The sequence below is a fragment of the Trichosurus vulpecula genome, chromosome 3 (genome assembly GCF_011100635.1).
Source record: "Trichosurus vulpecula isolate mTriVul1 chromosome 3, mTriVul1.pri, whole genome shotgun sequence".
Lineage (NCBI taxonomy): Eukaryota > Metazoa > Chordata > Mammalia > Diprotodontia > Phalangeridae > Trichosurus > Trichosurus vulpecula.
The window spans coordinates 173,443,142-173,455,837 of NC_050575.1; the positions used below are offsets into that span (position 1 = coordinate 173,443,142).

At 41.6% G+C, this 12,696-nt stretch overlaps 1 protein-coding gene and 1 pseudogene across 1 annotated transcript; both read right to left on the bottom strand.

Annotated features, from left to right (window-relative positions):
• Window positions 1–3,901: 3,901 nt before the first annotated feature.
• On the bottom strand, window positions 3,902–7,926 carry LOC118842293 (annotated as a pseudogene).
• Window positions 7,927–8,036: 110 nt separating this feature from the next.
• LCN9 (lipocalin 9) lies at window positions 8,037–12,012 on the bottom strand. The gene is made up of 6 exons (XM_036749871.1): window positions 11,911–12,012; window positions 11,275–11,408; window positions 10,805–10,878; window positions 9,414–9,524; window positions 8,313–8,414; window positions 8,037–8,062 (listed from the first exon to the last, which is right to left on the bottom strand). The coding sequence occupies exons 1-6, from the start codon at window positions 12,010–12,012 to the stop codon at window positions 8,037–8,039; spliced, it is 549 nt and encodes a 182-aa protein (XP_036605766.1).
• Window positions 12,013–12,696: the final 684 nt, after the last annotated feature.

A 12,696-nucleotide genomic window follows, 5' to 3' on the forward strand; every position in this document is an offset into this window, starting at 1 on the left:
TGCTCTGGATCTCTTGTGTAAGGCAAAAATATTTATTCTCTTTCTCTTCTTGCCTTTCATTTGAGCAAGGTTACACTACATTGGACCAGTTCAATACAGAGGAAAGAACATTCAAGACCAGGGACTTTGTTCTGGCCTCTGCCACTCTGATTTCCTTACAGAAGTCCCTTACCACCTCTGGGTCTCCGTTTGCTTATGTGTAAAATTAGCAACATGGATTAAATGATTTCTAAAGTTCCATTCAGCTCTAAAAACCTTAGACTCTTTAAGTTTCTGTCTGCCTAAAATTCTTGAGAGTAAGGGATTTTGATTTTTGTTAGAGTTTTTCTGGTTATGCTAGGGTATGCTGCCCTCTCCTGGACATCAAGATGACTTTCCTTTGAGACTCCTCTCCTCTCCTCTCTGCCTCGCTTCTCCTCTCCTCTCCTCTCCTCTCCTCTTCTCTCCTCTCCTCTCCTCTCCTCTCCCTTCCCCACCTCCCCTCCTCTCCCCTCCTCTCCCCTCATCTCCTCTCCTCTCCTGACAAATAATTCCTGTCTTTCAGTCCAGGAACAGACTCTAGTTCTGGGATTAGTTCAAGGGTTTTTAGAGCAGAACTAGCAATAGCTCCATGGAGACCCATGGGAATGGGATTGGGAAAAGGGAGATAAAGGAATGGAAGCTGAAAGAGTAAGGAGAAGAGAGAAGATAGGGAGATAATGGCGAGTTAATCTATGCCCTGAATATGTCAATCTTGTTAGGCTGAGTGTGAGGAGTGAAGATAGGAAAACAGGGCTAGGACCAAAGGAAAACATGAGGATGACAGGGAAAGGGTAGTGAGTATATGGAAAGATGGTGAAAAAGAAAAGAGAAGAAAGAAAGAAAGAAAGAAAGGAAATGAAAAAAGAAAACGAAAGAGAAGGAAATGACAGGAAATCTGGTTCGGTTAAGTGCTCCAGAGACTGATGCCTAGGCCTGCTCAGTGGAGTATCGGATTTATTCACAGACTGACTTGCAGGGAAGACATGAGAAAATTGTCTAGGATAACTTTATGAAGGTCATTAGGTCCCCGACAGATACTTCCCCTTTACATGAAGTTTATGCCTCTCTGAGCTCTGATTCCCTCATCTATAAAATTGGGGGTAATAATAATTGCAATTGCTTGTTTCACCCCATTATACTGAGGCAAGTGCTTTGTACCTCAAAACACAGTAGACATTTGAGCTATTGTTATCGTGTTCTCACCTTTTTAAAAATGTTTTTTTCCCACCCCTGGAGCTGTTAGAAATATCCCTAGGACAAGTTGCTATTCTGCTAGAATATTGTTTGAAGAATAAAACTAAGTTATTCTGAGTATTAGAAATACTCGAATCAACTACAAAAGACCCATGAAGGAAGATGCTATCCTTCTCTGGAGAAAGAACTGATAAATGGAAGTATGCATAGCATAGTATGGTTTTACATATATGTGTATGTATGTATCAAATGGTGGCCTTCTCTAGTGTGGGGTGGGGAGGGAGAGGAGACAGTTTGGAACTTAAAATGTAACAAAAAGATAAATAAAGTAAAAAGAATCAGAAAGACCTTAGTTTGAATCCTGCCTCAGATATCCAATAGGCTGTGCAACCCTTGACAAGCTACTTCATTACTCTTAGCCTCAGTTTTGTCTTCTGAAAATTTGGATGACATTAGTAACTCCCTCAAAGGGTTGTGGTGAGGATAAAATAAGGTAACACTGCAAATCTTAAAGTACTATATAAGTGTTAGCTAATTATTATTTTCATCATTATGGTAATTAATTATGCTTTCCAAAACTGCTACAATTCGTGTTTTACAACTGTTGTTATTATTGTCAATTTTGTAATTCATTTCATTAGTGGGTGTAATTTCTGGTTTAAGCATTAAGCAAAAATTACCAAGGACTTAAAGATCTTCAATTTCTCTGTCTTCAGATTTCAGTCCTTCTTCAATTATCTCCTACTTTGTTTAACCTAGGCTAAGGAATGAAGCTTTATTTTTTATGACTACCCCTCATTGATGGGCAATACATTGTTATGTGACTTGTAGCTGAGAGCAAAGACTCATCTTCCAAAGTTCAAGTCTCGCCTCAGACACTTACCAGGTAAGTCACTTAATCCTATTTGCCTCAGTTTCCTCATCTGTGAAATGAGCTGGAGAAGGAAATGGCAAACCCCTCCAGGATATTTGCTCCAAATGGGGTCAGGAAGAGTTGGACATGACTAAAATGACTGAATAACAACAAGAATAATGAAAGCATTCATCTTTCCAGTCTACTTCATGGATACTCATTAGCCTGTTCTAGTGGTTGGAACCATTTTTTTTCCAGAAGATGCTTCTATTAAAACTGTGTGACATCTATAAGGGGACGGTACAAAGAAATTTTTGGTCCATGAAAAAAACCCATAATGTTCAGTTAGCAAAAAGATATCTGTAACAGGGACACTGCCTAAGTGGTGGGAGGAAGGCCTGTGTGTGAGCTTCCTTCGCACAGTCCTGGCCAGGAGTGGGACCAAGGCTCAGCTGCCTTCCCCCAACAGAGGTTTGTGAGGTGTCATTATAGTAGTGTAAGGAAAGGCTTTCAGAGGGACAATAGGAAGATTCTGCTGCCACATGATGTGGAGCAGCCATGGGGAAGGGTATACTTGCAGGAGCCTGAGGAGGGGTGGGGAGGCAGGAGTCTATTGTGGGGTTTTGTAGATTATGTCAAACACAACATCCTTTCTGCATCTGGCTCTCTCCCGTTCTTTGAGCCTGAGATATGCTAACTTAAGGGAAAAATTTAACCTGGAAAAGGAATATGGAGCTTTCCTGGAAGGATGCCAAACCATCAGTTCCACTGGGCCAGATACCGGGCCCTGCTCCTTACCCTGAGGGGCTGAAGGATTTCAGTTGGGCTTGGGGTAGAGAGTCACAAACCCAACAAAGAGCCGCTCTCCAATTCTTGGCCCTCCTTATTCCCCAATGCCCCAGGACCCACTATGGGGTGCTAACTAAAGGGGCAAGGGACAAGGAAACAGAGATGGCCCAGGGCTTTTATCCATGGGGTTTGAGGTGTCTCTCTCTATTGGAGAAAAAGTAGAGTGGGAGGGTTGGTGGCCACATCTCCAAGCAATAGTTGGAAGGAATGGATGCCTTTGCTGGCAGTGACAACACACAAGGGAATGGAAAGGCAGGTCTCCCATCCCAAACAGCCTGGCTTAGGAAGAATCCTCAGAAAAAAAAACAGCAGCTATAGGGAGTGTGCCAGGTGAGAGCAGCAGTCAGGGAACAAACTAATACTGATGTGAACCCCCATATGGGGAACTCAGGGAAGAGCTAAACCAGAAGGCCATCCTAGGGGAACATGGCCTAGGGCTCAACTAGGTCAAATAGTCTTAAGGTTCCCTTGGGTCCCAGAACATCCCATTAAGATAAGAGTTTGTACCAAACTGATGAAAGAAAATGGAGTACTATAAAGGGATGACCAATACCATCTAACTTACAGAATGCCCCTTGGTTCAGACCTGGGAAAAGGGACTATGGCCCTCGATCCTGGGTCCCATAAAGGCAAAATGAGTTTAGTTGTTTCCCTTGAAGATCACTTGACCTCAGGTTCAGTCCATTCAGAGCGTTGATTACCACTATAAATTCTTTCACTAATACTAACTTGAGGTCCTATGTAGACCAGGAAAGGGGAGAAGCACATGGGAGTTTTGTGAGGCAACGGGGAGCTGGAGAGACTGGGGAGGAGAATATATATCTCCTTAGACAGAAATGTGGGACCCTCTTTGTCTTGGTGTCATCCTTCATCCAGCAGCTTCCCCTGGGGGACCCCCAAGTAAGACTAGGGCAGGTGCTATGGGGAGGCACAAGAGCCTAAATGAAGAATTGGTGTGGCTGGGCTAAGGATGGAGGAGGGGCCTTATGTATTTTGGATGCCTAGGGCCTGATCCAGTTCCTGCCATCTTTGTTGTACTTTAGAGTAGAAGTATCTGCACACAGCATCCTGAGCCCATAGCTTGAAGTAGAACTCAGCTTAGCACTCTTCTTCTGGGTTACCCATTACATCAGTCATGGTCTTCAGATCCCACTGGGGCTAAAGTCAGTCATTGATGAAGCCTTGGAGGTCTCTTGCAAAACTCAGTATGAACCTTCTCAGTGTTTTCAGCTAGTTGGTGGTCTCTATTGTCTTATGGATCTTGTTGTCTAGAGCAGCAATTTCCTGCTGGCTTGCAGGAGATGGCCGGAAGGAGTTCATCTGGGTCTTGAGGGTATCATCTACTTCCAGCTCAATGTCATAACAAGCAGTCTTCTGCTTGATGGGGTCAAATTTGATGATGTGATTACTGATGATGGGCTCTGGTGGCATAAGTAAGGCATGGGATCTCAGAGAATTTAATCTGTTGGGACTCAAATATTTATCACAGATAACATACTCCATTCATGAGGGTCCTGAAGCTTATGAATCTTGATGTACTGCTCACAGTGCTTGGATGATTACTGGATGTATCTGGGTGTAGATACCCAGAAGTTGGGCCAGGTGGGGGTCCAATATAAACTGAGGAGGCTAGTAATCTAGCATCAGCAAAACAGTGCAATGAACATTTATAGCTCCTGTCCACTTCACCTAGAAGCTGTCTGACATCTGGGTGGTAGCAGTCTTGTGCCATTCCACCAGGTGGTTGTTTGGCCCATATAAATCTTTGTCCAGCTCAATCACCAAGATTTAAGGAAAGAGGAGAATTTATGCTTCTGCTTGGTAGCATAATATTTAGATGGCTGAATCCTTAAGGAGCTGTCCTTCCACCTGAAGCTCCCAGGAAACCACAGTTCCTTCCTCATCTTCAGCATCTGATTTAGCTGGATTGAAAGGATTCGAAATGAAAATGCGAAGTTTCCGTTTTTGCTCGATAGGTCGTTCCAAGGCCTCCTGGATATCTAGCTGTTTCCTCATAATGGTCTGATCCAGTTTCCTTTCAAAAGCCAAGAGATCCGTATAGCCTGGGATTCTGGTACTAGCTCATGAGTCCTTTGAGGTAGAATTTTGTCACCATCTTCTTTTACTTTGCATTGTGATTTTGATTCTGGACCGCCTGCTGCTAGACCTGTTGGATCTGTTGAGGAGCTGGTTTCTTTTGGGACTCATCTGTTCCTAACTGGACCAGACCAGGTCAAACTGAAGGGTTCCCCCCATAGCCAGGAGGTCTCATAGAAGAACCCTAAGGTGTCATATAGCTCCCTGGCAACATGCCTGGAATTGGATAGACTGCTCCAGGGATCGGGGAGTGGTAGAGCCCTTGGCCTGGTGCTGGGCCCATTCACACTAGGGGCCCTGGGGTCCCACCCAGGCCTAGAGAGGCTGCTGCACCCACCCCTGATGCAGCTCCGGCCCCCACTGGGAGCCACTGACTGGAAACCAGCCTGGGCCACCGTTTTCCCCTGGAGCCACTGCCATTGCAGTACACAATTGGAAGCATTGTCATTCAAACATTTCCAGTAAGTGGAAATGTGACACTGAAATTTTTGGTTGTTCTCATGTATCTTAATCTTTTGTGATACGAGAACACAGAGGAGCTCCACTGTCTGCTGTCATGTGTGATAAGCTGTACATCTTGATTTCTTGGAGGGAGTCCTGTAACCCTATTTTAGGTAGCAATTTGGTACAGTGGCTAGAATGTTGGTCTTGGAGGGAGAAAGACCTGAGTTCAAATTCAGCCTTAGCCATTTACTAGCTATATGACCCTGGGCAAGTCATTTAATTGCCATCTGATTCAGTTTCTCCAAGTATTAAATGGGGATGATAATAGCACCTATCTCCTAGTTTTGTTGTGAGACTCAAATGAGACAACATTTGTAAAGGACTCAGCATAGCTAGCACCTTGCACACAGTAGGTGTTTAATAAATACTTGTTTCCTTCCTTCCTTCTCATCTATTTCCTAGATTCCTAGGAATAGTTCTATCACTTTGGACAAGGTCAGCAGTATCATCAGAGATTAATTAGCCGATGTCTCAGGGTTCCAGGCCTTCACAGCTATCGTAGCAGTCTTAGATCACACAGAACTTGCTCTATATCTTACCTCAGCTGCATTTACCTTCCTTTGCTGTTATTCCACCTTCTCAACATTGATAAAGGGCTAGACTTTTTGGCTGCTATTCCTGTTCTTGCTTTGTTATTATCATTGCTGTTGTTAATTGTCTGTGCCAGGGTCCAGACTAGAAGTCAGATCACTTAAATACAAGTCAAGGATCTTTAAAAAGATCAGTTTTTGCTTCAGTTTCCTCATCTGTAAAATGGGTTGATGTTACTTTCACTACTTGCCTTACAAGGGAAGTGCTTTGTAAACCTTGAGATATTTAAAACATAGAAATATAGACTGTTATGATCACATGAGGAGAGACATGCCACCACTCTCCTATTTCTTGATATCCCTTCCCTATGGCTCCTCCCCACTCCTAGTTCTTTTCAGCTCCAAGGACACATACAAATAAGTTGAATCATTTATTGAGTGTGTATAGAAATGGTTTCATCCAGGGATCAAGTTAGAGACAGAAAGATGGATGACTCTGAGGAGGAAGAGTGAGAGACTAGAAGTCAAATGGACTCTTTGATTATCTATGAACTAATAGAAGATTTTTCTGAAGCCAGGGAGGATTCCAGCAGGTCAGGGAAGTACATCTTGGGTTTTCCTGTGAGACAGTGATAGGGGATCAGTCATCAGGTGTTTCAGCTGTAATTATAGCTGAAATTTATATAGTGATTTAAAATTTTCCAAGTGTTTTACATGCACAATTTCATTTGATCCTCAAAACAACCCTGGGAAGTTGATACAACAGACATCATTATACTCATATTTCAGATGGGGAAACAAGCACAGAGAGGTTAATTAATTTGTTCATGGTCATACGACTTACAAGTATCAGAGGTGAGATCTGAATTTAGGTCCTGCTGACTCAAAATTCAATGCTCTAGCCACCACTAAAAGATAATGATTGGGGGAAAAACAAAAAAAAACCCAGAAGCATAGGTGATGCATTCTTATCTAGGATTATACCAATTCAATCCAGGAGAAAGTTGTGTGAGAAAAAATAACCTGGAAAAATTGTGTTTATGGCCATAGGCAGGGTCAGGAAGCATCTTCAAAGCTAGCCAACTGATTTTTCTCTAGAGGCCAGTAACTGGGTAGTTTCCAGAGGCTTAGGCCATTGCTGGTACCTTTCCACTTTGGAAATGTGCCTAAAGGGGAAGGTCCTACTTTAAAAAAATGCCCTACTCTTCTCTCTGTACCATCTACTCCCCCTTCTCCGAATAAGTTTTCCATTTGACCAAATGTGCTTAGCAGTTATTTTGTTTGTGTGTGTATGTGTGGAAAAGGTGTCCAAGGGAGATGACCAGGGAAACAGTAAGCCCCCAGAGAAAGAGAGTAAAATGCCACTTTTAGCTTATTTTGCCTCACTAATTTGTTTGTGTACTACATTCTTCAACCATATGCCTTTCTTCCTTCAAATCTCATTTCTCCAGGGAATCTTTCTTGATTAACTCTGTTGAACTCTAAGCATTTCCTTATAAATATGTTCCCTTAATTCTCAGTTCCATTATAGTCTTCTGTGTATATATTTTGTTATACCTCTCCTACTTTTTTCATGTGTGTGTCCTATCTCCCCCATCAGATTATAAACTCTTTGAGGAGAGGGATCCTGTTCCTTTCTTGTCGTTTTAAGACATTGTTGGACACACAATGGATGCTCAGTGTGAGGCACTGAATGACTGCTGGAGGTAAAGGTGAGGAGAGAGAATGGGAAGATGCTGGGGGATGCAGGTAGAGGGATAAAGGAGTGAGGGATACTGTTCAGGTCACACTCAATACTTTTAAAAGAACCACCAAGTCCTCTTGGTCAGAAAGGCTCCTCCTTAGATGTTCACTGGATGGCCCAATGGGATATCCCATCCATGATTCCTAGCTATTCCTTAGTCACAAAGGTGGACCTCAGGACACCAAATCCCAGTGTACAGACTCACGGTCAGAAATCACAAACCTGCAGGCTGATGATAACTCTGCTATTGTTTTTCTTTATTGCATTTACCTGTGGAGTAAAACAGCAGACATGAATGACCATCAAGCACCATCTTTTCTATGTCACCAACCCAGAGAAGATACATGTCTGAGTTAAGACAATAGCACCTGAGCTGGGTGTCATGGAAAAATAAGATCATAGACTGAGAGCTAGAAGGGACCTTGGAAACAATTTAGTCCAACCTCTTTTGTTTCCATCCCATGGAATTCCTCATTCTAGTCAAGGAAGAAGAGAGAACAGGAAGGGGAACAAAACTTACTATTTTGGGTCATATCAATGACATAATCCTTATTGATTCCGTATTTTTTGCAAAGCTTCTTAAATGATTTTTTGGCGTTTTCTTTTACGTCTTGGGACCGTCCTACAATTAGGGTGAGGAATGAGAATGTGACTGTGGAGTTTCTCTCACTGATTCTTTTTGATAAATCAGAAGGAGTTAATTTTACATGCGAGGAGTGGAGGAAAAAGTTAGAGTTCTAACCTTAGATCTCAATAAATCATGAGGCATCTCTGAGGAGCCTAGAGCTGCCATATACCCTGGCATTAGGTGTGTTATTTACAGTGGCTCAGTAGGGTAGAAGTCAGAGAAGAGAGGTGATAAGATAGTGCCTTTTAAGCAATTCTTAAAGAAACTGCAATTTCCAATAAGTATGGCGGTAGGTAAATGACTTCTAAAGGTCTAACTAGAATCACTCCTATTTCCCATTGTTCTCTGCCCTGGGTCATTTTTTTTTGGAAAAGTAAAGCTGAAACTCCCTCAGCATCAAAAATCTAGTAAGTTGGGCATGAGATACAAGGATACTACTTTGTGTTGAGAGAGAGGGAGAGTTGGTAGGGGAAGGAAAGGGAGAAGAAGAGGGAAAACAGAAAGAAAGGATTAAACAAAGATAGAAAACAGTACAGCCAAGCATAGGGAAAGAAAAGAGATAGAAGAGGTAGGAAAGCACTTATGGAAAAGCTAATGAGTTTCTGAAAAAGAATTTATATGTTATTATTATTATTTTTGCATATCCTATCCTGCCAAAACATTTCCTTCCCAGGATCCAAAACAGTAATAATTGGTTATATTTGTACAGTACTTTGTTGTTTACAAAAGTGTCAATTACCTTACTCAATCATTACAGCCCCTAAAGATAGGCAAAGCAGAGGTTTTTATCCCCACTTTATGGAAGGGAAAACAGATCCAGGCAGGGAATATGAAGCTAAGTAGGGTCTAGAACTGGGAGTAGTATTTAGATTTCAGTATCTAGAAATTAGAGATGTCTAATTCAATGCTCTTTCTACCACATTATGATGTTTTCCTTAGATCACAGGAGAATGCTATGGTGTAGGGGCTGGGAATATACTGGAGGACACTTACCATAAAGCTCCAGCACCACGGTCTCTGTCCCATTTTGAATGTTATGTGTAGCAAAGATAACATGGTCATCTGGATTAGCTTTCTCCACGTAGACAGTATTTTCTCCTTCATCTGTGAAATCGCCAGAAGAATAAGATCAGAATTCCCAAAGAATCAAGAAAGGAAGAGAACTGGCATGTACTAGGATGCTTCCTGGGCTAGCTCAGTGATTGTACCAGACCTAATTTAACCACAACTTGTCAATTCTAATAATCATGCTTTGTACTTTTATAAAGCTTAGTACTCTTCAAAATGTCCCTAAGCTCTATGTTATTTCTACTAATTTTTGCAAGGCTCTGATAGACAGGTAAAGAGAGTGTTATCCTTCCCCATCTTGTTTAGGGGGAAACTGAGATACGAAAGTTAAATGACTTCTCTAAGATTGAAAATAATAACAACTCACAGTTATATCATGCTTCATGGTTTGCAAAGTCACTTAATAGTCCTAGGAGACAGGCACTACAGGAATTCTTAGCCTCATTTCATGGTTGGGAACACTAAGGATCAGAGATCTGAGGAGCATAGTTTGAGAGCTGGAAGGGATCTCTGATGCTATTTTATCCAAGTCCTTCATTTTATAGCAGAAGCCTAAGTGACTTGCCCAAGGGCACAGGGGTTATGATTATATATATGTTATTATATATTACAACGTTATATATTATTATATATTACATATATATATATATATAACTGAAGGAGGAGGATCTGAACGCAAGTCTTTTGACTCTAGAGACAGTGTTCTTTCTAACTGTATTATACTCCCTCACTAGATATTCAACCACTTACCCATTGTGGCATAGCTATTAAGTGTCAGAGGCAACATTTAAATTCAACTCCAGATCTTTTCCCGCTGTATAACAATGCTGAAAGCAGAGTTAGGGTTAGAATCTGGGTCCCCTTATTTTCTGTGACATTACATAAGAACTTTTAGGCAATTCAGCCAATTCCAGACTAATCCACTCCCTCAAACAATACCCTCAGACGATTCTTGGAATACAGACCGCCCCCCACCCCAATAAAACAATCATTTTTCTTCAATTCAATTCAGAACATTTATTGCAGACTACTATGTACAATATTCTGTACTAGGCCCTCGGGGATACAAAGCTAAAAAATTAGCCCCATCTTTTCAAAAACTCCTGAAATGAATTGTCCTTTTGAGAAATACTAATTTCTCAGTCTTATTTTGATCCTCCAAACAAGCCTCTAGACTGTCTCAAGTCATAAATTTTGGAGCTCATGGATTTTCTTTTGATTTGGTTGAATTGGATTAGACTTAGTTATTGGATTGCTGTACTTTTCTGTCATTGGAGGGAGAAGAACTTCCGTGAGAATGTTTGTTTTATACTTACAATCGAATTTGAGCACATTATCTTTTTCTGTTTTATTAGCAACAATTATATATGGGATACATTTTCCATCTTCCCTAGAATAGAAAGAACAATCAAACAACAACAAAATAACTCTTTGGAACAAAAAATTTGGACTTTAGTCACTCTCAGTGGTGAAACGTGGATTCTTTCTAGTCCCACTGACTTTCACAAGCTTGATCACTAAAGGGGTAAGAGAGTAGTGTATTTCTTATTTTCCTCACATGGGTCTCTTTGCTTTCTGACATCCTCCTTTCTGTGCCACCTTCCCACCCCCCCAAACCCCCATTTCAACTCCTTTAGAATAGAGCCTTTGTGTCCTGGCCCAAATACAGACTCAAATGCATAGGCCAAAGGCTCTTATTCCCAGTGTCAGGTTTTTATGTGTGTCTATGTGTGGCAGGTAGAATATCTATGACCCTGGCACCTGAAATCTTTTTCCCATTACTTACTGGAGGTCCAAGTCAAATACAACATCATGCCCACGCACATCGATATTGTTTATGGAAAACTTCATGTCACCTCCATCTTCTACCCGCTTCTGTACAGTTGAAGCCAAGAAAATGGAATTCCACTTTCCTGCAAGCTGATGAAAAAGTATAGAAGAAACTCCTCTTTTATCCTTGTCCCCAATCTGCAGAAGCCTAGAGTACAGAATTCATTTATAATTCACTGAACACCCATTTATTAAGTCTGACTATGTCTGATGCGGGAGGTATTACAAAATGGATTTTGATATAGTTCTTTCCCTCAGGGATCTCTCACTCTAGCACAGGAGATAAGATCGGTAACACAAATGACTATAATACAAATAAAAATATAAGTACATAAAAGAAACAGAAAATGCCATGAGCTCAAGGGATGAAGAGATTACTGTTAGTGAGGCAACTAAGGAAACCTTCATGGAGGAGGTGACATTATGACTGCCAGATCAGATACAGGAGGCTTCCTTTCCCCTGTATTCTCACCAGAAGATATTTTCAATTCTTTTCCAAACCCCGTCTTGGTCCTAATCAATGACTAGAGGCTTTACTTTCTTAGTTGTAAGTGGAAAAATAATCCCCCTGGTCCCTCATTCCCCCTGGTACCTTTTGCAAATTATCTATTGCCTTTTTATCAGATGCAGTGGGGAGGGCATGGAGGGCAGAGACTAGAGCCAGCCCTAGGCTCAGCAGAAGATTTATCTTCATGGTGCTGGTCTTCTGGACTTACACAGCAGTTAGGATGCTGATGGTGGTTTTGATTAGTGTCCCATGTGCTTAGCTTACATGCCTTTATACTGTTTTCTGGGCCAGGTGGGGTTAGGGGGCGGAGGAGGTGGTGTTTTTGACAATGAGGAACTTCAAGTCCTCTTTCAATTACTCATAAAGATCCTTTATTAATGGAATGTACAGCCAACTACTATCTATTTGCCAAGTGTTCCAAGGACACTAGAGGTTATGTCCTCTTTGGTACTAATAATATTACCTTTTTCAAATGCTAATTTTCAAGAATAATGTGCCATATTATTATAGGCCTGCTTCCTAGATGAAGCACTTCCCCTCCATGGTCTTGAAAATCAAGTTGCCATATCTGTTTGCCATGTGGCTCGGGCAGAGATCCAGGGTCCTCATCATCACTCCTTGAGACCTCCTTCCTATGGGTTATTTGTATCCTTTCAGGGAATTAGTTTTATAAATTCCCATAGAAATGTTGGACCCCCTGATATTCTGGAGGAACAGATATAGGTTATCTTCTAGGAGTTGGGGAATGGATTCAGATTCCTGGACCTTATCGGAGGGCCTGAGTACAGGCCCAGCATGCAGACAATAGATTTCAATCATGGTCTTGGTACCTCCTCTGCCTTGTCCCTTGTTCACAGAATTTATAATGGC